At 44.0% G+C, this 22,090-nt stretch overlaps 1 protein-coding gene across 2 annotated transcripts in view; it reads right to left on the bottom strand.

Annotated features, from left to right (window-relative positions):
- Positions 1-1,500: 1,500 nt before the first annotated feature.
- ets1 (v-ets avian erythroblastosis virus E26 oncogene homolog 1) overlaps positions 1,501-22,090 on the bottom strand; it is a 35,871-nt gene continuing 15,281 nt past the window's right edge. For both annotated transcript variants that reach the window (XM_047593951.1, XM_047593953.1), the window contains 7 exons: positions 12,094-12,213; positions 11,343-11,543; positions 10,989-11,066; positions 10,263-10,508; positions 8,725-8,985; positions 4,930-5,048; positions 1,501-4,681 (listed from right to left, as the gene is read on the bottom strand). In XM_047593951.1, coding sequence (XP_047449907.1) covers positions 4,466-4,681; positions 4,930-5,048; positions 8,725-8,985; positions 10,263-10,508; positions 10,989-11,066; positions 11,343-11,543; positions 12,094-12,213 — 1,241 coding nt within the window. In that variant the 3' untranslated portion in view covers positions 1,501-4,465. The remainder of the gene's footprint in view (positions 4,682-4,929; positions 5,049-8,724; positions 8,986-10,262; positions 10,509-10,988; positions 11,067-11,342; positions 11,544-12,093; positions 12,214-22,090) is intronic.

The following is a 22,090-nucleotide window of genomic DNA, read 5'->3' as shown; positions in this document are numbered from 1 at the left end:
CGTCAAGAGAGCAGCTCGTTGCTGATGACAGGAGGTGATAGTCTTTTGTCAGGAGAGGTATAATCATCCGCGAATGCAGGTGTGACAGTTCTCACTTTCTGCACAGACTTCCTCTTCGCGTTGTCTTTTTTTCTTCTCCTTTTTTTTCTCTTTTCTTCGACATTTCAACATGATTTAAATCAAGGGAAGGTTTCACTCAATGAAGCACAAAGGGCGGAAAAAAAATGAGCTAAGTGTGTCTGCGCGAGCCAGTTTTGTGTCTGTGTTTGGACGTGGAGTAGGCAGGTATGAGTGGTATCATAATGATTTGGATTTTGTTCCAGGTCTGTTGGAACATGCACCGTCTGGGGGAAGTATTTTAAAACCTGCCCAGCTATCACGTCTGGTCTGGATCATCAGCCCAGTCAGAGTGAAGGAGGTGGAATGGGAGAAGAACCACCTGGGTAACCTCAGCCTGCCCTTTGCCAAGAACACCACCAACAGATCCAACATGAGAACATGTGCCTGAATTTGACAGAAGACAGCCCGTGTTTGTGTTGGGCTACACGTGAAGTTAAATCAGTCATGAGTGTATTCTGTTTCATGTGATTTATATAGTATGTGTTTCTTATTTGATCGGCATCAATTTATGTTTTTTTTTTTTTTTTTTACATTTTAAAATATTACATATCTGAACTTGCTCCAAACTAAATACACACACCATGTTGACATATTAATATCTACAGTATGTTAAAGATGCTTTCATGTAGGCTTGCACTTCTATTAATCCATTCTGCCTGTCATTTTCTAAAACATAAAAAGACACGCTGTTATATTGGACTTGTATTTTTGTGTCTTGTTGCTAGTCCGCTGCAGCGGGGCCAAACAGATGTGCAGTTCGGGGCAACAGGCCACGGCCCTGCATGTTTTCTATCTGCAGTGGAATTTATATGAGGGGTTAGGAGCACATGAATGGGCTCCAGTGTGCTCATTCCATTTTTACATCACCTCATCAGTGCGCATGGGACGCACTTGTTAAAAGCGGGACAAACCAAGGCCCGTATGTATTTCAAAAGAAACTTTAGGAGGGACCATGGCAACCTGGACAATGGACAGATTCATTGTGAATCATTACAACCAGATTATTGCAGAATCAATCCTTCACTGAAACCATTTATCAGTGTTACGCGTGCACGCCTGAATCTGTTTTTCTATTAAGAAATGAATTAATAGGTTCCGGTATCTGTTCCCAGTCCCTCATTGATCACACAGTGTGTTGCCAGCGGCTCCTGGGATGTCTGATGGCTCTTATGAAGAGCTATATCAAACAGTTTGATGGCTCTGCATCGCAACGCCATGCTGCCAATCAAAACTGTAAAACTGACAAAGAATATGTAAACACTACATAACAGTATTGCATGGAGGACAATAGTAATTTAGCATATAGTACACACTAATTTACTACGTAGTATAATTATAACCTTAATGAACCGACACAAATCAAAACACCACACAGAGGGATAAAATCTTTCTTCACATATATTTTATAACATTTTGAAGTACATTAAGTACATTTTAGAAATAGAAGCTACAGTTTATAAAACCTTTCCAGCAGAAATCATTGATGGGCCAGCATCAGCCTTTTTTTCCTCTAGCAGACAGGTCTATTTTCTATGTAAAAAAAAAAAAAAAAAAAGGAAAGAAAAGAAAAGAAACAAAGAATGAAAAAAGAAAGAAAAACAAATCAAACAAACAAAAAAAATCGCTACATTATTTTGTCCTGCGCTACCTTTAAATTCCCATGAAAGCACCAGCTGTCTGCGTCTCTTGTCTTTTATAAAATATAAATTATTGAAAAATATTCAAATGTTTGTGAACTAAATACAATAAAAATGATCTCATAACAAAAATACAGAGACACTATAAAATATACAAAAAATGACAACAACAACAACATCCAAAAAACAATAAGGTTTTCCTTCTGAATCCATTCTGAGATATGCATATGCCACAAAATATTGGTATGTATACACTTGCCTGACTAAGATTCATCAACACATAAGACCTGCAGTAGATTGTAGTCTGACATTTAATAACAGTATATCTTCCTGATAAAATGATTTTCAAAATATCATTTTTTTTTATTTTTATTTTTATTTTTTTTTACTATTTGAATGTTTTCTTCAAGCACATTAATCATATGAAGCTAACCATAGTAACATTATGACTTCGTGTTTGGGGTGTGGAGGCGGGAAGGGGGGCAGGGTATGGAGAGAATGTTTCATTCCAAGTATGACAAAAAAAAAAAAAAAAAAAATCTGTAAAGCTCATTTTAACATAAAACAGTGACAACAGGAAAAATAAATGAGAAACTTTAGAGGAAAAAAAAAAACACAGTGTTTTGGAACATTGGCGTCAATGAACGTACAGTGCAGCTCGATGTTAGATAGGCCTGTGCTCAGTAACAACAGAAAGGCTTGTTGTCAGTTAGACATCATGAACATATACAGCATCTCTTTTCTGCACTCAGTGGGAAAACCAGATCAGCAAAGGCGTTTCTCTTTGTCCTAAAGCTGTGTGCTTGCTTTCCAACATGTTAAACAAAAGATAAAAGACAACACTTTCCAAATACGTGAGAGCTTTCTGGTCCCTGTCTTCTAACATTGTGGACGATACCCGAAGCACCGTGGCCAAAGACCTCACATTGGGTTTTGGTTATTATTCCTGCTTTGTCTTTTGCTTATTTGTGTAATCCGGGTCTCAATAAAGCATTATGAAATACAATCTGTACAAATAGACATCTCAAAAGCTATTTTCATCCATATGGGTAACATTCAGCCACTGTAAACAATAACATTGTATTCTATGATAATATTCAACTTTGGCATTTCCCATAAGGCCAGTGTACAGCCACTGTTCCCACTGTTGGGAGGAAACCGCTGCCAATTTGCTTAAATGTAACCAGTGACTTGTTATGTATTCTGAGCAAATATAGGTGGAATCACACACGAGTTACTCATTCTGAACCGAATATTATTTTGTTCACAGATGAGTAGCACACAAACTCGATGTTGAACTACATACCGTACGTTTGCCACTAGTCCTATATGTCCCGAGCAAGCCGAGTTGCATCACTTCTGTCATACTTCACAAGGGATCGTCACCTGCACTGCCCACAGATTCCTTTCAGTCACCTTCGTCCACCTCATACAGAGTCCGATTCTCTATAGTCAACATTTACTATTGCCTGAACATTTTCTCTTTCCTACACGGTACCAACACTCAACACTACACTGCAGCTGCTTCCTAGTGGCCAATATGTAAAACAAAACAAAACAAACCCAACATTCTTCGGATTTTACGAAGTCACTCTCTTGGGTAATTAACTAACAGGTCTACTCAAACACTTTTAAAGCAACGCTAATATGGACAGTGCACTGACAAATTGGTGCATCTAATCTGCACATCAAAAGGTCTCGTCTCACCCGAAGACTCCTGAATTTCCCCACATAGATTGTCTACAGTTTGCTAATACTGGTGGTATATGCAAAAATGCATAAGTTTCAGTCACAATATGTGTCTCTGACAAGGTGGCAAACGTGTTCATAAAGGTGAAAGCATCAGTTTCAAAAGCAACGGCTACTTTCAGACGCCTTTCAGACACTTTGCGTATGAGTAATCTCATCAGGTCCTCACACACTACAAAGCACAGGGCCAGTGTCTATAGTGTTGTCTGATAACTAATCAGCACATTTCTCTTAAAGGCCCCTTGAGAACAGAACAGTCAAACTTGGCATCCAATGTTTCGTTTTCCTGTAATACCTTCACTGACAACATGACAAAAATACTACTTCTAATATCCACCAAGTAGGTTTACACTGGGTCTTAATACTGGCACAAATTATAAATTACACGTTTTTGGTCCTAGCTGAAAACTCTGTCCCAGACAAAGAGAGATGTAAGATGTTACACCTTCCTCGATTCAGTTTTTATATTTTGGCAACCGCTTTCTGAGCGGGAACTTTCCGCCTGCTTTCTGTTTAACCCAACAGTGACGTGAATCCTTTATATTTCTCTCTCTCTCTCTCTCTGTCTCACACGTTGTGTCTTGGTTACCCCGGCTTTCCCCACTTTGCTACTTAGACAGAACAGAACCTGAACTCTACCCGGCAGCGCTTCGTCTGCCTCAGGCTGCTAAATAATACCGGCATATATCACACATATCGCACACTCACTCACACATGCACGCGCACACAAATGCAACGGGGTTTGAATACAGGTGTTTTGGCTGCTGCCTTCTTTTTAAAATATGGTCTGAGAGACAGGAGCTCAAAGGTGACAAAGACCACAGTTAGTCATTAAAAACATTTTGGTCCCCCCAAAAAATGGTTTACCGACTCTATCAAACAGTTAAGACCACTTTGTGAGCCTCAAGTCTGTGTGGCTCCTTAACTTTTTGTCTTCACTTCCTTTCTCGCCTCCGCATTCACTCGTCCGTGTCGGGCTTTACGTCCAACATTGCGTGCAGCTCCTCAGGAGTGTACCCCAGCAGGCTTTTTAAGTCACAGACAAAGCGGTAGACGTAGCGTTTCCCAGATGTCTTGTGGATGATGTTCTTGTCATAGTAGTAACGTAGACCGCGGCTCAGCTTCTCATAATTCATCTTGGGCTTGTTTTTTCTTTTGCCCCACCTCCGGGCAACCTGAAAAAGCACAGGCAAAAAAATCAACATGTGCTGCAAGGATTAAAATCAAGGCAAATCAAGCTGCGCGTTTGGGAAAGATATTTAGAAGCTGTACCTGATGCAAAACTACATCAGATACACTTTGTGAAAGGCATTCAACCATTTGAATTTATTCCTTAACAAAGAAGACGTCTTGTTCATCTGGCTAACTACTTAGGACCTCCCAGCATGTGTGCCAGTGGACCAGCAGGGTCACAACCTCTCACCTCATCTGGGTCAGAAAGCTTGAACTCCCAGCCGTCGCCTGTCCAGCTGATGAAGGACTGGCAAGACTTGTCGGTCAGCAGCTCCAGAAGAAACTGCCACAGCTGGATGGGGCCGCTGCCTGCAGAGCAGATGGAAGAGGGGGAGAGAGAAGGTGTTCATTTATAGAAGAGCTGTTTACACTGTGAGGGACCCATTGTTGTTCGTGCAGACGCTGGTTAGTGGGGGAATCATTCGAGGTGTGGGAGTTTGTGGCAACGAGATCTAATGCCAAATGTAACCCAAGAGGTTACGCACGATGAGACACTTTTCTGCGTAACTGACTGACAACAAACTGAAATGTTTTAGAACCAGACATTATTTGTTAATGCACAGCAGTGTAAGAGGAACAGGCTGTTTGGAAAAGAGCTGAAAGAAGTACAGGACAAGAGAGTACTATGTCTCTTGCAACAATTCTGCTATATATGAAAGCGTTAAATATTCATGCAAATTATTCACTTGTATCTGAAGGGTGACAAAGTAAACCCTCTAATATGGGTCAGACTGAAGCACAGCAGTGGAACCAAATGTCCTCCTAAATACAACAGTCCCATTCATCATGTATCCCCTTGTCTGGCAGTTGCCCTGTGCAGTATGTGAATCTAGAGCCTGTGTCTGTAGGAGTTCCATACTGATGAAATCACCATTTTAAAATAAGAGCTGCTGCCTTTAGACCTTAGCAGCACATCTTTAGAACTCGAATACAGGCTGTGTGTGTGTGTGCGTGTGTGTGTGTGTGTGTGTGTGTGAGAGAGCAGTTGCTAAGTCGTCTGTAAACTGCACGCATCTTTTAAGAATAAAGAGAAATTGAATAACTTGTTAAAACCTAATGCTACTGTTATTACAAGAGTTTAATACAGCTCACGGAAAATGGGGGAAAGCAGAACAAAGACAATCAAAAGAGGTTGGTTTTTATCTCTGAACTAGATTCACTTCAGTGCACTTTGATCGTGTGGTTTCTCAGCGCATACACGAACCCACCCACCTTTGAGGCTCGCATGTTGAAATCACACCTGCCTATGCAGCGCACCGCCTCAGCAAAACTGGAGCTAAGCATAAGTCACCTCTCTCGAGTGCCTCAGAAAACCTAAATGTACCCTTACACAAAACAAACAAAAGCTTTCAGGGAAACAGGCGTGTGGGCTGAACACTCGAAATGGCATTTCGGAGCCCTCTTTTCCCCTGCGAGCGCTAAAGAAGGTGCATGACAACAGCCGCTCCGAGTTTGGAAAAATAAGTGGCTCTGCAACACTGGGTCCCTTTCAGACAGAACGACTTGCATTCCAAAAGTCTGCTACTGTAACAGCGAGCCCACATGAGAATGATACCAGCGCCCTGTGCTCTCATGCCAGAATGTAGGCGACCCCTTAACTCACACACACACAAAAAAGTTTCCAAAAATATGTTTCAATCTTCATGCACAATAGGCCTCATTGAAAAAGCACAGAGTGTGGTAAAAGGGTGGGAAGAACGTTTGGTACATGTAGCTAAAAAAGACAAGTTAAACACGTGATTAAAACGTTGGTTGTTAATATGCGACGTGTTAAGACAACGGACATGTTAAGCATTTCATTATCGATTTAAAATTAAATTCAACTTGACTAAACAGAGTTTTAAAGCAAATATAAAAAAAGAGAGCCTTACGTGTGCATAGACTTGTACTTGTGAGACAGAGAAACAGAGAAGTGGCAAAGCAAAGTGCTATGATTCAAATAGAGAGTTATAGGCTGCTGAAAGGCAGTCTGATGTTAGACTAGACAGAGGTGTAAATGTTGAATTGTCACAGGAAACCACGGAGATGACAACTGGAGCCTCACTTATCTCTCTGCAGCCTTATCAGGCTCCCTGTCCTCGCTAAGCGTCACCTGTCACCCCGTGACTGGGACAGGAAGCCGAGCAGGTCGAGCTGTCATAAACATCGCTTTTAAAATTACATGTACACACAAAAGTGCCGGTGTCTTTGCAGTACTACACTGCTCTTAAACACAGAGAAGACCCCAGCAGACTGTTGGGCATTTTCCTCATTCAGAAAAGTGGGGTGTTACAGGATGATTTCTTTTTTTCTTTTCATGTTCCCCTCTTTCCATTCAGCAAAAAGCTCCGTAAGACTGAGTAAGACTGCATTACTGTGCATCAGGCTGAAAAGTTGACATGGTATCACGAACAAGCTATTTGGAGGTCCACTCTGTTGTAATAAGTACATGCCAGGCCATGATTCAAATGTTAAATAGGGTCTAAATGTTCATTTGGAAAGGTTAGGGAGTAACATTTTTCCAAATACTCGGCCTTACAGTTCCATCCGAACCTCCATCGAGGTAGAAGCTTGTTTAAGAACAGTTTGCAAGACATAATACTGTTTGCATACATTTATTTTTAGTCTGCTGTATCAGGGAGCAGCAGCACAGCCTCTAATGCTTCTAGAGGGCTTTTAGACCACGTCTCAGTCCCTATTATTTGATTAGAAATACATTACGACATCTTTCCAACATCGTTACAAATGAATGAGTCATTGTTCTTTAAGTGGCTTTTGAACTAATAACCACACAGATGACCAATTGATGTGTGCATACCAACTTCTTTGGGCATTCTGTTGGGATCTGATGTATGCATTGTTTGTGACGTTATAAATTATGCTCGGAGTTCCCCCTTTTCCAGCGCTGGCAATCTTGCAGCCTTGTGACTATAATTTAAACAAGACGAAAAAAAAAAGTCCCTAGCATTTCGTTGTTAGGCTTCACATCAGTGTCTGCAGTGTTCAGCTGTCCTTATTATCCAGCTTTGATCTGGAGCAGTTTTAACTAAACAAATCACCAAGAAAGGTATGCAACACGTGATGCGAGGGGCATCTCCTTTGTGTGTTGCTACAGTGTTTAATGTTAACTCAGTGAGAGAAAAACCTTGAAGTTATTTTTGTCAGTTTCCTGAGCTCATATAATCATAAACATAGCACTTGTGGCTCAGTGTGTTAATGCATACCCCCAAATAGAGCAGCAACAGTGGCAGCCTTTACTCCTTCCTCTTACCAAAAAAACCATGACAGATGCTAAAACAGTGCATCTGCTTCAGAAGATCCTGCAAATATCTCCACATCTTAATCAACGAGAAGAACACACACGCACACACACACGCACACAAACGCACAGTGCCGCTTCTCGAGCATGTATGAGTACGAAGACGCTTCGCGAGATGAAGAGATAATTTTACTCTGGTGTTATGTGCAGGGGCAGGCATAATTTCTATGTTTCACCAGCGTTGCTAGGACGACCTGGAAAAAATAGGTTGAGATGCGGGCAGCAGATAACAAGGAGGTAGATGAGAAGTGGAGACAGAACAAGAGAGCGAGAGAAAAGAAGAAAAAAAAAGGAGGCATGAGCAAAATCTATTTTGTTTCCTGTGAAGTGCATAACTTGGGCTGCTTGTGTGAAATAGGTGTTTCTTTTTTGACGTTTTTTTTCTTTTTTTTCTTTCTACCTTCGGTCTCAAAAGTGGTGCATCAAGGCACCTTCACATCTGGGGCTTTTGCAGAGCATCAACAAGTGTGTTACAGCTGTGCACTGAGTCGCGTTACTCGTAGACCTGAGTTCATATTCGATGGCATGCAGAAACCACAGGGAATAATTGGAAACTAATTAGAAAGTGTCATTTGTTTGAGAGAAATCCCACATTATGGCCAATAAAATGTTGAACCACCGTTTCAAGCTCAAGGTGAGCTCGTACAAAATTATTATTCACGGAGTATGACTTTCCAGACGTCTTACCTGTGTATCCTGCCAGTGCCGCTGCTGGGATGACGGGTTTATCCTTGCTGAGGTCTGAGCGCTCCCTCACATAGTCTTTGAAGGTGCCCTTAGGCTTGTGGCCGTGCAAGGCGGTGGGGTAGTCTTCCGAGTCAAAGCTGTCGTAAGACGGTACCCGCTGCAGGCTGTTGAACGATGACTGGCTGCTCCATGACTGGGTCAGTCGGTCGCAGCTCTCAAAGCTCTCGATGCTCTCAAAGGAGTCCTGGCCTCCGAGCTTACCTGGGAGGAGATGGGAAGAAAGACTTGTTTTAGAAAAAAATCTACCTCATTTCAGAAGACTTTATTAAAGCTTAAATTTACGTCACGTACGAATTTAAAATGTTTTATCTTTGAGAAGGTGACTTAGTTTGGCATGTTTCTCCACCACCGCCTGATACGACGTGAGTGACATAAGCTAAGCTATAGTGATCCGTGTTGTGCAGCATCTCTCTCCATTTCACACCTCATTTCGGTTTTACAACCACCATTTGGATTTGATTATAAATGGAAGACAATCATGCAAATTGTCTTGTTATTTTTTTTTCTTTTGCCCTCGTGAAAGATAAGAGGAGCCTTTTCAATGGCAAGTCTTTTAACAAATGACAGCTAATGCCTCTGCTGATGCCGAAATCTACAACTGGTTAAATTGAAGCCACATGTGGATATCAGTAGTGCTACAAAAATACTTTCCCACGTCGAGAGGGAACAACGCAACGCTCGAAAGCTTGGTATGCGTGATGCAGGAAGATTGGACCTCAGACCTTGTGGGCGAACGCGCAAAATGCTGCAAGGAGGCTTGTATGGTGTACGTGGCACATGCTATTCATTTATACAGCTGGAGATTTGTGAGGAGAAAACCCTGGCTTTATGTCTCTAAATGTAAACCATGCTGCTAATTCCTCGGTAAACAATAACTGGGAGGGAAAACAAGCCCGCACATTCAGAAAAGCAAACGGTTTCATGAGAAAACCCAACGCTCGCCATCTGAGGATGACACCTCTATCTCCTTACGCAGAACCTTCAAGAAAAAGAGCCAACAAAAACAAGAGAAAAAAAAATGTTCTTGAAGGTTACGCCACTTGAACTGCTTTACATGGAGGACGGGCGGCAAGAAGAGAACACCCTGCGGCTTTTGGTTAGTATATCACCCTGACGAAAACAATGTATTTTTTTTTTTTTTCCCAACTAACTCTAGAGTGTATCATGCAGGTTTGCTTGAACCACAAACCAGAGGGCCTGCTTTTCTTCTCTTCTAATACTTGCACGCTGGTGTGGCATGACAAGATTCTGCTAGCTTGAGCACAATCACACGCCGACTAACACCCACAGAAACCCTCAACATTCACATGCATTGACACGAACGCAGGCATGCAAATGTAGGTGTGCTCCGTACGCAGGCACCACGAACAAACTGTTGAATCTGATCTATGTGCAACGCATTTGTCACTGCAGGGCTATACTTTTAACGTCTCATTAAATCAGTTACATTCTCCACAATCAGCACATGACGCCCTCACCTCTGCTGAGGCGTCCCACACACATGTTGTCAGGGGACACCACCTCCTGCTTCACAGTAAAATAGTCGCCCTGCATGGAGTTTAGGGCCGTGTCTCGCAGGATGACTGCAGGGTATTCACTCTCATACTTGAGCGTCAACAATTCCTCCGAGCTGATGGGATGAAGTGTCTGGTAGGACTCCGTGATGAAGCCGGGCTCTGAGTATTCAGAAGGAGGGACACACTGAGCATGCTCAACACCATAGCCTGCAGACACAAAGGGGGACGGGGGGTGTAGACAGGGAGCGGGGGAAGGAAAACAAGGAGCAAAACAGAGGAGGAAGATCAATCTTTGAAAAGTGGAGTCATTATCCCTCTTGTGCTGAACTGCTGCCCAAGTGCTTAGAGTGTGACTAGCCTGTAACAAAACACAGCATTGAGTGTGTAAGACAAATTTTGGAGATTTTAAGGACAAGTTTTGATTATACCCAATCTTGCCTAGGATTTTGGGATTTTTTTTTTTTTATCATTTTCTAGGATATATGGTCAGCATGTACTATATTAACCCGGAAAGGTGCATTGTGGCTCAATATCAAGAAAATAAAGCAAAAATGTAATGACTAAGTCTGCTACTAAATCCAAATGTATGCACTTACTGTATTCACGGAACCACTTTCCATCATTCCATTCATACATAAAGCGAGATATTAGACAGAGTGACTAAGAAGGACTGTGGTGAGTACTTACTGACAAAATAGTCTGAGGTATAGCGGGATTCCTGGAAGTTGGAGGTCAGTCCATTGTTGGGGTAATGCTTTGTATCCTCTTCATGAAAAATAGATAGAGAGCGAGCGTCAGTGACCTCGTCATTGATTTCACGTATCATGTAACTGCATCCAGCATTATCAAAAATTAATGACCTGCGCTAAATGGTGTCTTCCTGTTTAGCTCCTGTTACTAAAGCAAATATCAAACTGGAGTAAGGAATGATATCACCCTATGAGGTATCTGTTAATTAAACTATTTTTTTATTATTATCTTAGTCTCTTATTTTTTAAATCATCTTTAAGTCAGTACACTGAATATGCTCCGTGGCCTTACCTTTCTGAAGCATTTCTAAATGTTCCCAAAGGATGTCACCGACAAAGTCGGGCGCTAAGTCCAAGAAGCGCTCCTTCCCCATGGCGCACAGGCTGGCTCCGTTCATGCCGAATTTGTCAAAGTCAACGTTCTTCAGGCTGAACTCATTCACTGTCCACGCTAGCCATGCAGCCACGTGGTTTTCTGTCCACTGCCTGGGATCTGAGGAGGATTACAGTTGTTAATATTTGCCATCATATATCATCTTTGTGTACTACACACTTTACTCAAACCTGTGACTAATATGACAACAAAGGCTTAATGTGCTATACTTTGTTCAGCCTTGAAACGTACTCCCAGCGCTCACAAACAAATGAGGCGACGGCAGCGCATGTTAACAGAAGTGGTAATGAAAGGAAAAGTCGAATCCACTGTTAGAGATTCTGAAAATCCTGCTGTTCCCGAGCAGCAGCACAAAGCGGTGTGGTTGCTTCAGTTTACGAACTCATTAGTTCACTGTCTAGATTCTCTGGATGCTGCAGGCAGCCAGTCTGGCTCTACTACTGTTTTCAGCCAATCTTTCGAAGAAATGCCTCTCTTCGCCGAATGCCCCAAAGCAGGGTGCTAGTGTGAAAGGATCCGGGACGAGCGCGCCTGACATGTGACACACAGAGCTGGATTTGAGTACTCGTGGTTTACTGATGAGATTTGATTTCCACGCTGGAAATGTTAACAGAGGCTAATGAGAACACAAGCAACCCGACAGTGTTACCTTTGGGAATACCCAGTTGCTGCTGTTCCTTCGTGAAGCCGCTGAAAGTCGCCTTCAGAGCCTGGGACATCATCTCTTTACTTCCTGGAGTTAGCAGTGGCACATCTCCACACTCCGGATCTGCCAATCACAAAAGACAAACAATGTGGATTATAATGTTATTCGGAGTAAGACCATTATCCATTTCATTTGACATTTGAAATACTAATACGGCAAAATCGCACACTGCATGAATTCTTATTGACAACCCAAGCTTCGGCAATGCATCCTGTATTATATTTCATGCCGATAAAGCTCACTGAACGGAAAATTGAATTGAGACAGAGAGAGGGCAGGAAAGAGAGCCTTGTGAATGTGGTTCGGTTATTCACACAAATGCAGCCACGCACACACAAACAAAATCAACACATTTAGGTCCACCGTGATCAACAATAAAGTTCAACAATTACATTCTGTCTAGACAGATGCTGTCTCCATATCAGATCCAATCTATATAAACAACTGTCACAGCTTTGGATATAATAAAATAAAAATTTAAAAACAAAAAAAAAAAGCAAGGCAGCAATGGATGTAAAACACAGTGTGCATGTTTCCATCTAATTCTAATATTTTTTAGAAAAAACGCGCTCGGTGTTAAAGCAGTTTTCAAACACACTTTCTTTCCAGCACTGATGGAACCCTTCGGCAAATCCCACTCATCTGGCACTCCGCTTTAAAACAGACGTGCAAGTTTATTTACAAACACTTCAAACACTACCCTCTCTCCTACTCGCGCATCCTGGGTGGGAAAGCAGCGTCTGGTGCCCATCAGCGACACCGTGACCCCTGCCGGCCCTCCTACCATGTTGCCCCTACACAGTGGGCCTACTGTCACTGGACTGAGCGCGGGGTCAAACATTCTGGCAGGTCAGGGGTCAAGGGATGAGGTGATGATGTCACCGCGGCTGCCGGCGGGTGGCTTGGAGACTTAGAGGGGTGGTGGAGGGGGGGGTGGGCCGTCTCGAGGGTTTCGGTCACACACTAGAGTTACTGTTCCCTGCTCACAGCCAGTGGGCACCCAGTGGGGAACAGAGCTCCCTTTGATGACTTTAAACAGTGCCTGATGACTCGCACTCATCTAATTAGACTGAGCAGGCTGCAGAAGTGTGGGATAAGGGGGCAAAGCCGAGGAGATGACTAGGGGAGAAGGGGAAAAGACCCCCCGGGCAATTAATACTAGAATAGACGGCCAAAAACCCACGACTCGACAAATGACTTGTAAATAGAAACAAAAGTGCTCCACAGAGCTCCAATTAACCGGCGCTTTTTATCATTCAATCTGCAGAGTGCCCATACGCACTTACGCAGCAAACGCTGGCATCTGTCTGCACTGTTGGTGTGCAGCGTGATGCGATATTGTTATCTCGCCTGATTTGGAGGGCAAAGTGTGGAAGGCAGAAGTTACAGACCGCAATGGGTCACACTGTGCCTCCAGAGGTTTAAATCAAGTTTTCAATCAGGCCTCATCTTCTGCAACGTGCCTATCTCCTGAGCTCATCTTTCTTCACCGCGTCAGTTTAAATCATTAACAGCCAGATCACAAAAGGGCTCAGGGCAAATTAGCCGCGAGGAAAAGTTGCGTCGCTCCCTTCTCGCCGAACCCAGATGTTCTGGCATCTCCGCCGGCTGGTGGTTTTATCTGCCAGCAGAACACTAGGGCGACGTACAGTTCAAGCTTGTTTTCACCACTCGCTGACGTCTCGACCCCGTCTGGAATGCACAGCAGCTGTCCCCCCCTTTGCCCATGTAACCAATGTCTGTCTGGCTGTTAGCAAAATTAGGTCTCCGAGTTTTTTTTTTAAAACTGTCTTTAGGAGTTTTTCCCTCTTTTTTCCCCCTCTTGCTCTTTCTCTCTAAAGAAAGAAACCTTGCAGACACAGAAGACACACAGTCCTTTGCTTCTTCATGTGATTCAATTAGGCCTGTAATAATATATCGCTCCTTGTTACACTGGTGAACAAACATAAAGTTAACAGAAGGAAAAGCAAGGCCGAAGAGCAGAGAATAAACATGCTTTTATAGTGTCGTATCAGACATCAGTTAGCTATTGTCAGATGCAGCTTGCATGTCAAAATAAACCGTGTCGTTTTGTAAAATAAAGTAAGGCCTGAGCAAGCTGTCTTTGAGCAAAGCTGCCCCTGCCAGCGAGGCTGTTCCAGCTCGAGCTCATTTTTCTTTTCAAGTCGCGTTGGTAGTGCAAAAACGTACATGTTGCAGACACTAGCCTTGCAAAGGGCTGCAAACTGAGATGGGGCCGGGGCTCAGACAGTCTGTGCTTTGATGTGTAGGCAAAGGCAAAATGTGGCAGTTTATTTAAGCTGGATCGAGTGGAGTTTGTCTGCACTTTCGAACCGTTTACGCCCCTCCCTCCGCGACGCTTTTATCAACCCGGCCCCAGCGTTTTCCCGCCCGCACAGACTTGAACCCACTTTAGCACTAAATCCTCCATCAAAGACACTCAACACCACGGTGCATGAGAACTTGAGACACTCTGAAGAGAGAAATATATGAACCATGATTATAGTGGGAATAGAAACGTGCACTGCAATTTGTGTAATTTCTTTTGTTTTTGAATTACTTGTTTCCCCAGCTAAAAATCAGTTTGAAGTGGGATTTCTGTTTACTGTCTAGCAGCAATTCAAAGCGCCGCAAATGTGTTCTAAGTTTGGACTGTTAGGTGCAATTCCATGTCAATGACATAGATGGCTTTCTTTATATAGAGTGAACCAAGTTGAAATCTTAAAAAAAAGCAGAGGGCACAGCGATGCTGAAAGGCAAACACTCAAAGTGAAGCGATAATAGAGCAGTATCCATGGTGAATGATCCATATGAAAGTTATCTGCGGCAGTGCTAATGTACAATGTGCATCCATTAGTGGAAGAGGCGAGCACGAATCTAGACAATCTCTAGTAAATGATGAAGTCCTGATACGATTTCAATGCCTGCGAGTCCCATTAGACGCAGCATGGTCAGTATGCACCGAGAGTTAGAGCATCCACAAGTCATCACTTTCCACATTAGACAGTGTGGGTCTGTCCGCAAAATGAGTACCATCCACTTAGCTCACGAAATGTGGGAGTGGTTGTAAACCATAGGCAACATTAAGGCATTCGCATTTTGCTAACAAGATTCAAAAAAACAAAACAAAAAAAACTAAAAAACAAATGTCTGCGCTGAAAACTATAAAACGAGAGCATCTCTATAATGATATAGAAAATATAATAAGTCCATCTATTCTGGGAATCACTGATGAAGTCAGACTGATGTTTAGTCTGGGTGTACAGTAAAAGGTATTGATTAGCCACTCCCCTCTTGCCATGATGCGAGTAATGCGCAAGCTGCTGAGTGCGACAACAATATTTGCCCAAAGGGATTCTCACCGACATGCTGCGCACCTTTACAGTCCTGCCCTTATCAGCAAGACCCGCCCAAAACCTTAGATGGAGGTTCCGTTTGGCACCTTAGGCTGTTAAACTGACACATATAAACACACACACACACACACAAACTAAATTAGCAGCCGTCTTCGCCTGCGCGCCAGAGCGTGGGTGTGAAATTGGGAATTTTGCGGCCGAGGGCCAAAGTCTGTTGGGCTGGAACAAGCAGGGCTGGGCAGGGCAGGACAAGGCCGGGGGAAGATAGCAAAGGGATCATTTCGAGTGGGCAAGGGCGGGAGTGAGTCACCAGCCTGTAATATGAGCCCATCACAGGACAAGAGGATCAGGGGAGTGGGCACGAAGAGAAAAAGAGGGAGAGAGACAAATGAATGGGAGGTTTCATAAGGCTCCCTCTCTTCTCCTTGTCTCTGGAGTGACATCACAGTGGGATCGGTGCCATCTCCCAGCCTCTGGCGGAGACTCAGTTCATTCATAAAGCCTGGACTGCTGCCTCCACTCAGAATGATGCAATGATACAAGCAGAGCAGGCAACCAGACCCAACAAATAAGGGACAATATGCTTTCTATCATGCAATCGAGATATAAATAGCTCTATAGAGTTTGTGAGTGGGCGTGTGCTGCTGTGAAGGCAGGAGAGTGGACTGTGATGAAAATAAGGGGCATTTCAAAGGCAATTAAAAGGTGTGTTTTTAATTAGTTAGGGATCAAATAGTAATTTATTTCAACTCTGTCAAATAGTGGCAAATTCAGTCTCCTGCTCTTTGCCACTCTGTATCTGATTGTATGGTGGGCTTTTTATAAATATGTGAATAGTCCGTTTCCTGCGGCTAGGTTGCCACTTCCTGTGGGAAGTGAGGTGAGTTGTAGGTTCAGGTGAAGGTCAGACATTTCATAGCTACCACTGCAGTCGTATATTCTTCCTGAATATACACGCACGTAGGTACATATCAGCAGGGTCACAGCAAGGTGGGGGGAAAATGAGAGGAGGTCTTGGTCACTGGCCAAGGGCTTATAATCGGTTCTTTAAGGCCGACCGGCCTAACCACAGCAGACCAGAGGTGACAGTGGTATCTGAGAGAGCCTTTGATGGAAATCCATATCTGGACCCCTGGTCTGGGAACGCGGGGTCATAAACACGGCCACTATGAAGGGAGTCCATTCAGAGTCACCCAGGGTGATAAAGTGGTGACTGAGGGCTGCAGTGGACCAAGAGGAGGAGGACGGGCGGACAGTTTGGTTTTAAGAGGACTGCTTGTTCAGTCAGCCGCGCTGTTTAGATTTCCATCTCGATGCCAAGGATGAGGAACTGAAGTGCAGGAGTGGCGATGAAGTCAAACCAGACAGAGGCCCAAGCATGCTCCAAGCTGCGTTAAGCTGAAGTAATCCAACGCACAAACCAGGACAATCCCACCAACAGTGCTGAAACATGGGTTTTATTCTTAGTGCTTCGCCGCTGACTTCTGGCTGCCCTCCTGAAACACAAGCCTGTGGTGGTGTAAGGCTGTTGTATGGGACGCAGCCACTACTGCTGACATCTGTCTTTGGCCATGAAAGTAGAGTTGCCCAGGATCACCACCACCACCACAGACACACTGGCTACCGAAGCAGACAATAAGTCAGACTAATACCCCATAGCTGTCTTTCTGTCTTTCTTTCTCCCACTCCCTGCATCTCTGAAATCATATTAGCTTATGATGTGAAAGTGCATTAACTCCACTGTTTATGCCAAAGTCTCAGCGCTTGATATGACATTGGGTTTGAAATGATCCGCGCCATCAGCAACAGACACTAAACATATTTTTGCTAAAAGCTTGATGGAAACTCTTTCCTTTTCCAGGACTACGAGGGGAACAAAGACAAATCGCTTGCAGCAGGACTTGGCTCTCTGTTGTTGTTATTTTTTTTTTTTTTATAACTGCCAGCGAGCTTTGTTGCGCTCTGATCTTTAACGGTGTGAAAAGATCTGGCTTTTAGGTACGCCTCAAGTGTTAAAGATTGAGCAACTGCAATGCACAACAGCTCATTGCACGACCTCTAAGTTATCTGTTGCTTTGAGGAGGCAAATGAATGATGCTGGGAACATGCTTTATACTGCAGACACAAGATAGAAGCGGAGATCTGGGAAATCGGAATCCATACATGTTAAATATTTATAATCAAAGCCATACTCAGTCCAAAGGGCTTTGACTGTCTTGTTTCATCCATCAGTGCTAGCTCGCGTAGTGGCGAGGAAAAAAAAAAAGGAGACGACAGGCGAGCGCTTCTGGAGTGTGCAGGTGGTGTTAGCCTAGCCGTGTTCAGGCTAGCTGCCCTCCCAGGCTCCGTCCCTGTTATAAACAGACATGGGATGCTCTGGGGGAAGTGTTTAGCTGTTAAACCAAACACACGACATATCTGACAAACAGTTTACTCTCTGTGTTGCATTTTTTCCACGAAATACGGTGCCTGGCCCATTTTTAGTCCAAACTGATACATTCCGCAATCAGGTTCCTGATATGAGTATGAATTATGTGAGACAATGTGCAGCCACACATTCACGCACACTGATGGAACTGTTCTCCCTTCTTTGGTGCAGCGAGTATGTATGTAAGCCTTGTAATGGCTGGATCCAATTATACATCATACATATATAAAGAGACTGTTGCTTGTTTGAAGGCAAGCTATGGGCCGCAGATGGATACTTGATAAATAAATTCTCACAAGACCGCAGTGTTTTCATGTTGCGTGCCTCACATTCCACCTCTGTTTTACAATCACTAATGTGCTTCTCACAGCTTTCTTGTTTTCCTCTAATGTGACCAAAAATGACTTGTGGTCTAAGTGGCAAAATGGTTTCAGCTCTGGATGATGAATTACCCTGCTATTTTAAGCTCAGTGTCGGCACCATGGGTAATAGGAGCATAAAACGTCAAACATCTGCCCACATCTCTGTGCCTTTATCTTGTAAAACCTGTGTGTTTTCTAATCATGATGCGAAAGCACCTTAAATTCGCCTGACTGCGCTGATTAAAAGATGTGTAAGCCGTGGTAGCATGATATGGAAAATTACTCTGTGTTTTGCAATAAAAAGATGGAAATGTCCTCTGTAGTTTTCGTTCTCCGTCACTCTTGCCCATACACACACAACGGCACGCACAGACAGGCTGTGACTCATTCCATCAAAGAATGACTGGACTTCAGGGGATATCGTTCGGCTTCATCTGACACTGTGACTGGTCATGATATAAGCAATGACCATATCTTGTAAAATTCCTGCTTAATGACTCAAGGTTTGTTCACTGTTACCTTGTAACCAAGCAGAAAACAAACACATGTTCCTGGGCCGCAAACAAAATCGTCTCACTAATGAGCATTCACGTGAGGCCAAATGATAATCTTCCACAAACATAATTTCTGTAAGCAAATGTTGTCAAAGTAGAGGTCTCATTATTTGCAGATGTCAGTCAGCTGTTTCTACTTTTGGAGCACCAACAAATGCCAAAAATGCACAATGAGTCTGCTTTTGCAGCCTCCTCCTTGGCACATGTGCCTCCCATGAGTGCTTAAGAGTTGCACCTACACAGTAGACTCCACACACACAAACACACCCTTCTCGAGCGTTATTTCCTTTGGCAGACCAGAAGATCAATACGACCGTGATGCTGTAGGTCTGACACACAGACAGTCGGCGGCTATGCTCCATTTGTTCACCTGATTACAAAAGCACCGCACAATGCACGCCGACTCCAAAAACAGGTGGCGGGCTGCAAAATGCAGACAAAGGAGAAAATGAAAGGAAGAAAATCTGGAACGTGCACCGAACAAAATGAGTGACATGACCTCGTTGTGGACAGCTGAACATCCGTGGTGAAACAGACCCCACTGCCTTTCAGGACAGTGTACCGATTTTCAAAGCAGGCGTGTATCCAAACTTGCCCAGTTTCCATTTCATTATAGGAAACACTGCTCCTAAATGTGGAGCCATAAAACAGAAACAGAGTAAGAGGACGGAGAAAAAAAGTTTGAGAAGCACTCAAGACTAGGCTGAGATGCGTGGGCAGACGTGGAGCCATTTTAGGGGCAGTGTGAAAACAGTTAGGGTTCGCGAACGGTCTGGTACGTCAGGGAGGGGAGAGGCCTGTGGAGACACACAGTCAAGCAGCCAGTGGCGTGTGGTGCTGCAGGCGTCTAGTTCCATGACTCAGGAATTACAAGCTAGGAATCACTGTGGATGGGACAAAGTGCACTCACCACGAACTCACTATACACCACATCAAGGTGTCATGACAGAAGCCCATGTGGCCGGCAGAAAGGCATGGAAACAGAGGGAGAAAGGGAAAGGACGGGGAGGAATAGCAGATGAGGAACTGTGTGTGTGAGTGGGTGGTTGAATGACTGAAAAGAATAGTCCGTTACAAATATTACAAGCTAATGCTTTATTTTCCCGGCCAAGGACTATATTTTCCATTGTTTTGGTCATTGGCCTTTTGGGGAATGGGAGTAAAATGAGAAGAGCTAGGAGAGGCACTCAATCATTTTCATCTATATTCTTTTAGACTATGTACCACCACCACGCTGAACACACCTTCCTCAACCCCTCTCTCACCATATGCTTGTTATTTAGCAGACGGCTGTATCTGGTGCTAACACGCCTTACTTTATGACTAAGCTTTATAAGCAAAGATTAAGGCGTGTAGTCACCAGAAAAGCATTGAGAAATGGCCCACGCAGTATATTAGCTTTACGTTTATATGGGCAACGCGGCAGATGACAGGCTGAATGGAGGAGCAATGAATGAAACGTTAGCTGAACGGTGGGGGGAAACCCATTTGAGGTAACACAGTGGTATAACTGAACAGAGCGGGAAAGAAAGCAAGCAAGAAAGAAAGAAGACAGGGCTCTTGTGGAAACTCACAGACATCCACTTCATTGGTGTCTGCCCATGTTGACAATTCTGTCCAGCACAGGGAGGCCCATTGAGGAAGCTGGTATCTGTTGCCCTCTGGGCACAGACATGGCCTGGTCAAACACTACCTAATGTCACATGGCTGATGCACTGAACACAGCACTGACTAATCAAGTTTAGATCTCGCAGACCAGCACCTCCTCCATTTGACACGGCGCACATCAGATGAAACACTGACCTGTTTGGACCGATTCATTGACACCACATCAAGAGAAACCCGGATCGCCCAAACAGTGTTTGCACAGCTGCCAGGCAGCCCCGCGCACTCAAACATTGGCATATATTACACTGCACTACTGAGCCAGTGCTGACACAAACCTACCAAAGCAAGAACCTGAAGCTTATGTAACTCCCTCTGTCCCGACACAAGCCGCCCCTCTCCGCTCTGTACCAACATGGGAGGCAAAATTAAAAAGAAACTCCTTCTTAGAGTCGTTCATGCGGCGCGGCCTGTATGAGTGCACTGTACGTGGCAGGCGCGGAACGAGACGCCAAATAAGGCCTCTCTGCAGATGCACCAGAACTGCCAGTTACAACAAACTGCTGCGTTTTGATCAGATAAACGTCAGGCTCCCTTCAAGCTCTTTCTATGCTCCCATGCACGCCACCCAGCAGGGCATGCTCACAAGCATTCCTGTCAGTCACTGAAGCCCGACCTTAAGGCCTGATGAAACAGAATTAAAGTGAAAGAGTGACAGCCCACCTGAGTCTAAAACAAACTTGTATTGTAAATAATTGGCAACTTAGTTGAGTATTAATTGGACAAACATGTCCAATGTTGCGCGAATGTACAGTAAGACTCCCTGTAATGTCCTCCGCTTAATCTTTAAGACTTCTTGTAGAGCTGAGTTTTGTTATGGCTACATAATTCTTTCAACAATATGCCTGCACCGTCTGGTTTACAATGAACTAAGTGCACTGTGCCAAGAATTGACTACTGTAACACTGAATAGACAAATAACAGCTTGGTGGAACATTAGAAGCTATGTTTGGGAGCACCTCTGACCCTGGCGGGGTGTGAGCACTTTTAAAGGAATTACCTCAGCTGGAGAGTGAGGATAGGCCTCGGGTAAGCCGACTCTAGCCGCACTTCCGTCGCAAAACAAAACAAACACTATAGTAAGGTGGGCTGGAAGCCACTTAAGCCTGTTAGCTGGGTATGCGTGATCCTGCAGCATGTGTTTGCAGGTGTGCGGAGAAAGAAAGAAAAAATAACACAGCTGTACTTTGCACAGTGGCACAGCTCCGCGCTCGCTCGCGAAGAGCTACATCCACTAGGCGAGCTGCTTCTCCCAGTGGCAGTCCCGCTAGTCAGAGTTCAACACATCAACAAATGTATCCTGGCTTTGAGTGGAGGGCTTATCTCTTTCAGTGAGTTGTAAGGAATGGGCCTGTTATAATGCTCCCCATGCCTGCAAGTCTGTTATGTCTTATTAGGATTAGGAACAGCCTTGGACATTTGGTAGCACATTCATCTTGTATGCGTGGTAATACCAAGAAGTAAACAGAACAGTTTCTATGTGTATGTGTGTGTGTGTGTGTGTGTGAGCGAGAGAGAGAGAGAGAGAGAGAGAGAGAGAGAGATTCAGAGAAAAGATGTGCTGTGTGAAGTTGT

This window comes from Mugil cephalus, chromosome 9 (assembly GCF_022458985.1).
Source record: "Mugil cephalus isolate CIBA_MC_2020 chromosome 9, CIBA_Mcephalus_1.1, whole genome shotgun sequence".
Taxonomy (NCBI): domain Eukaryota; kingdom Metazoa; phylum Chordata; class Actinopteri; order Mugiliformes; family Mugilidae; genus Mugil; species Mugil cephalus.
Note: the sequence above shows the minus strand (reverse complement) of the source record. Positions and strands in the feature narration are given on the sequence as shown.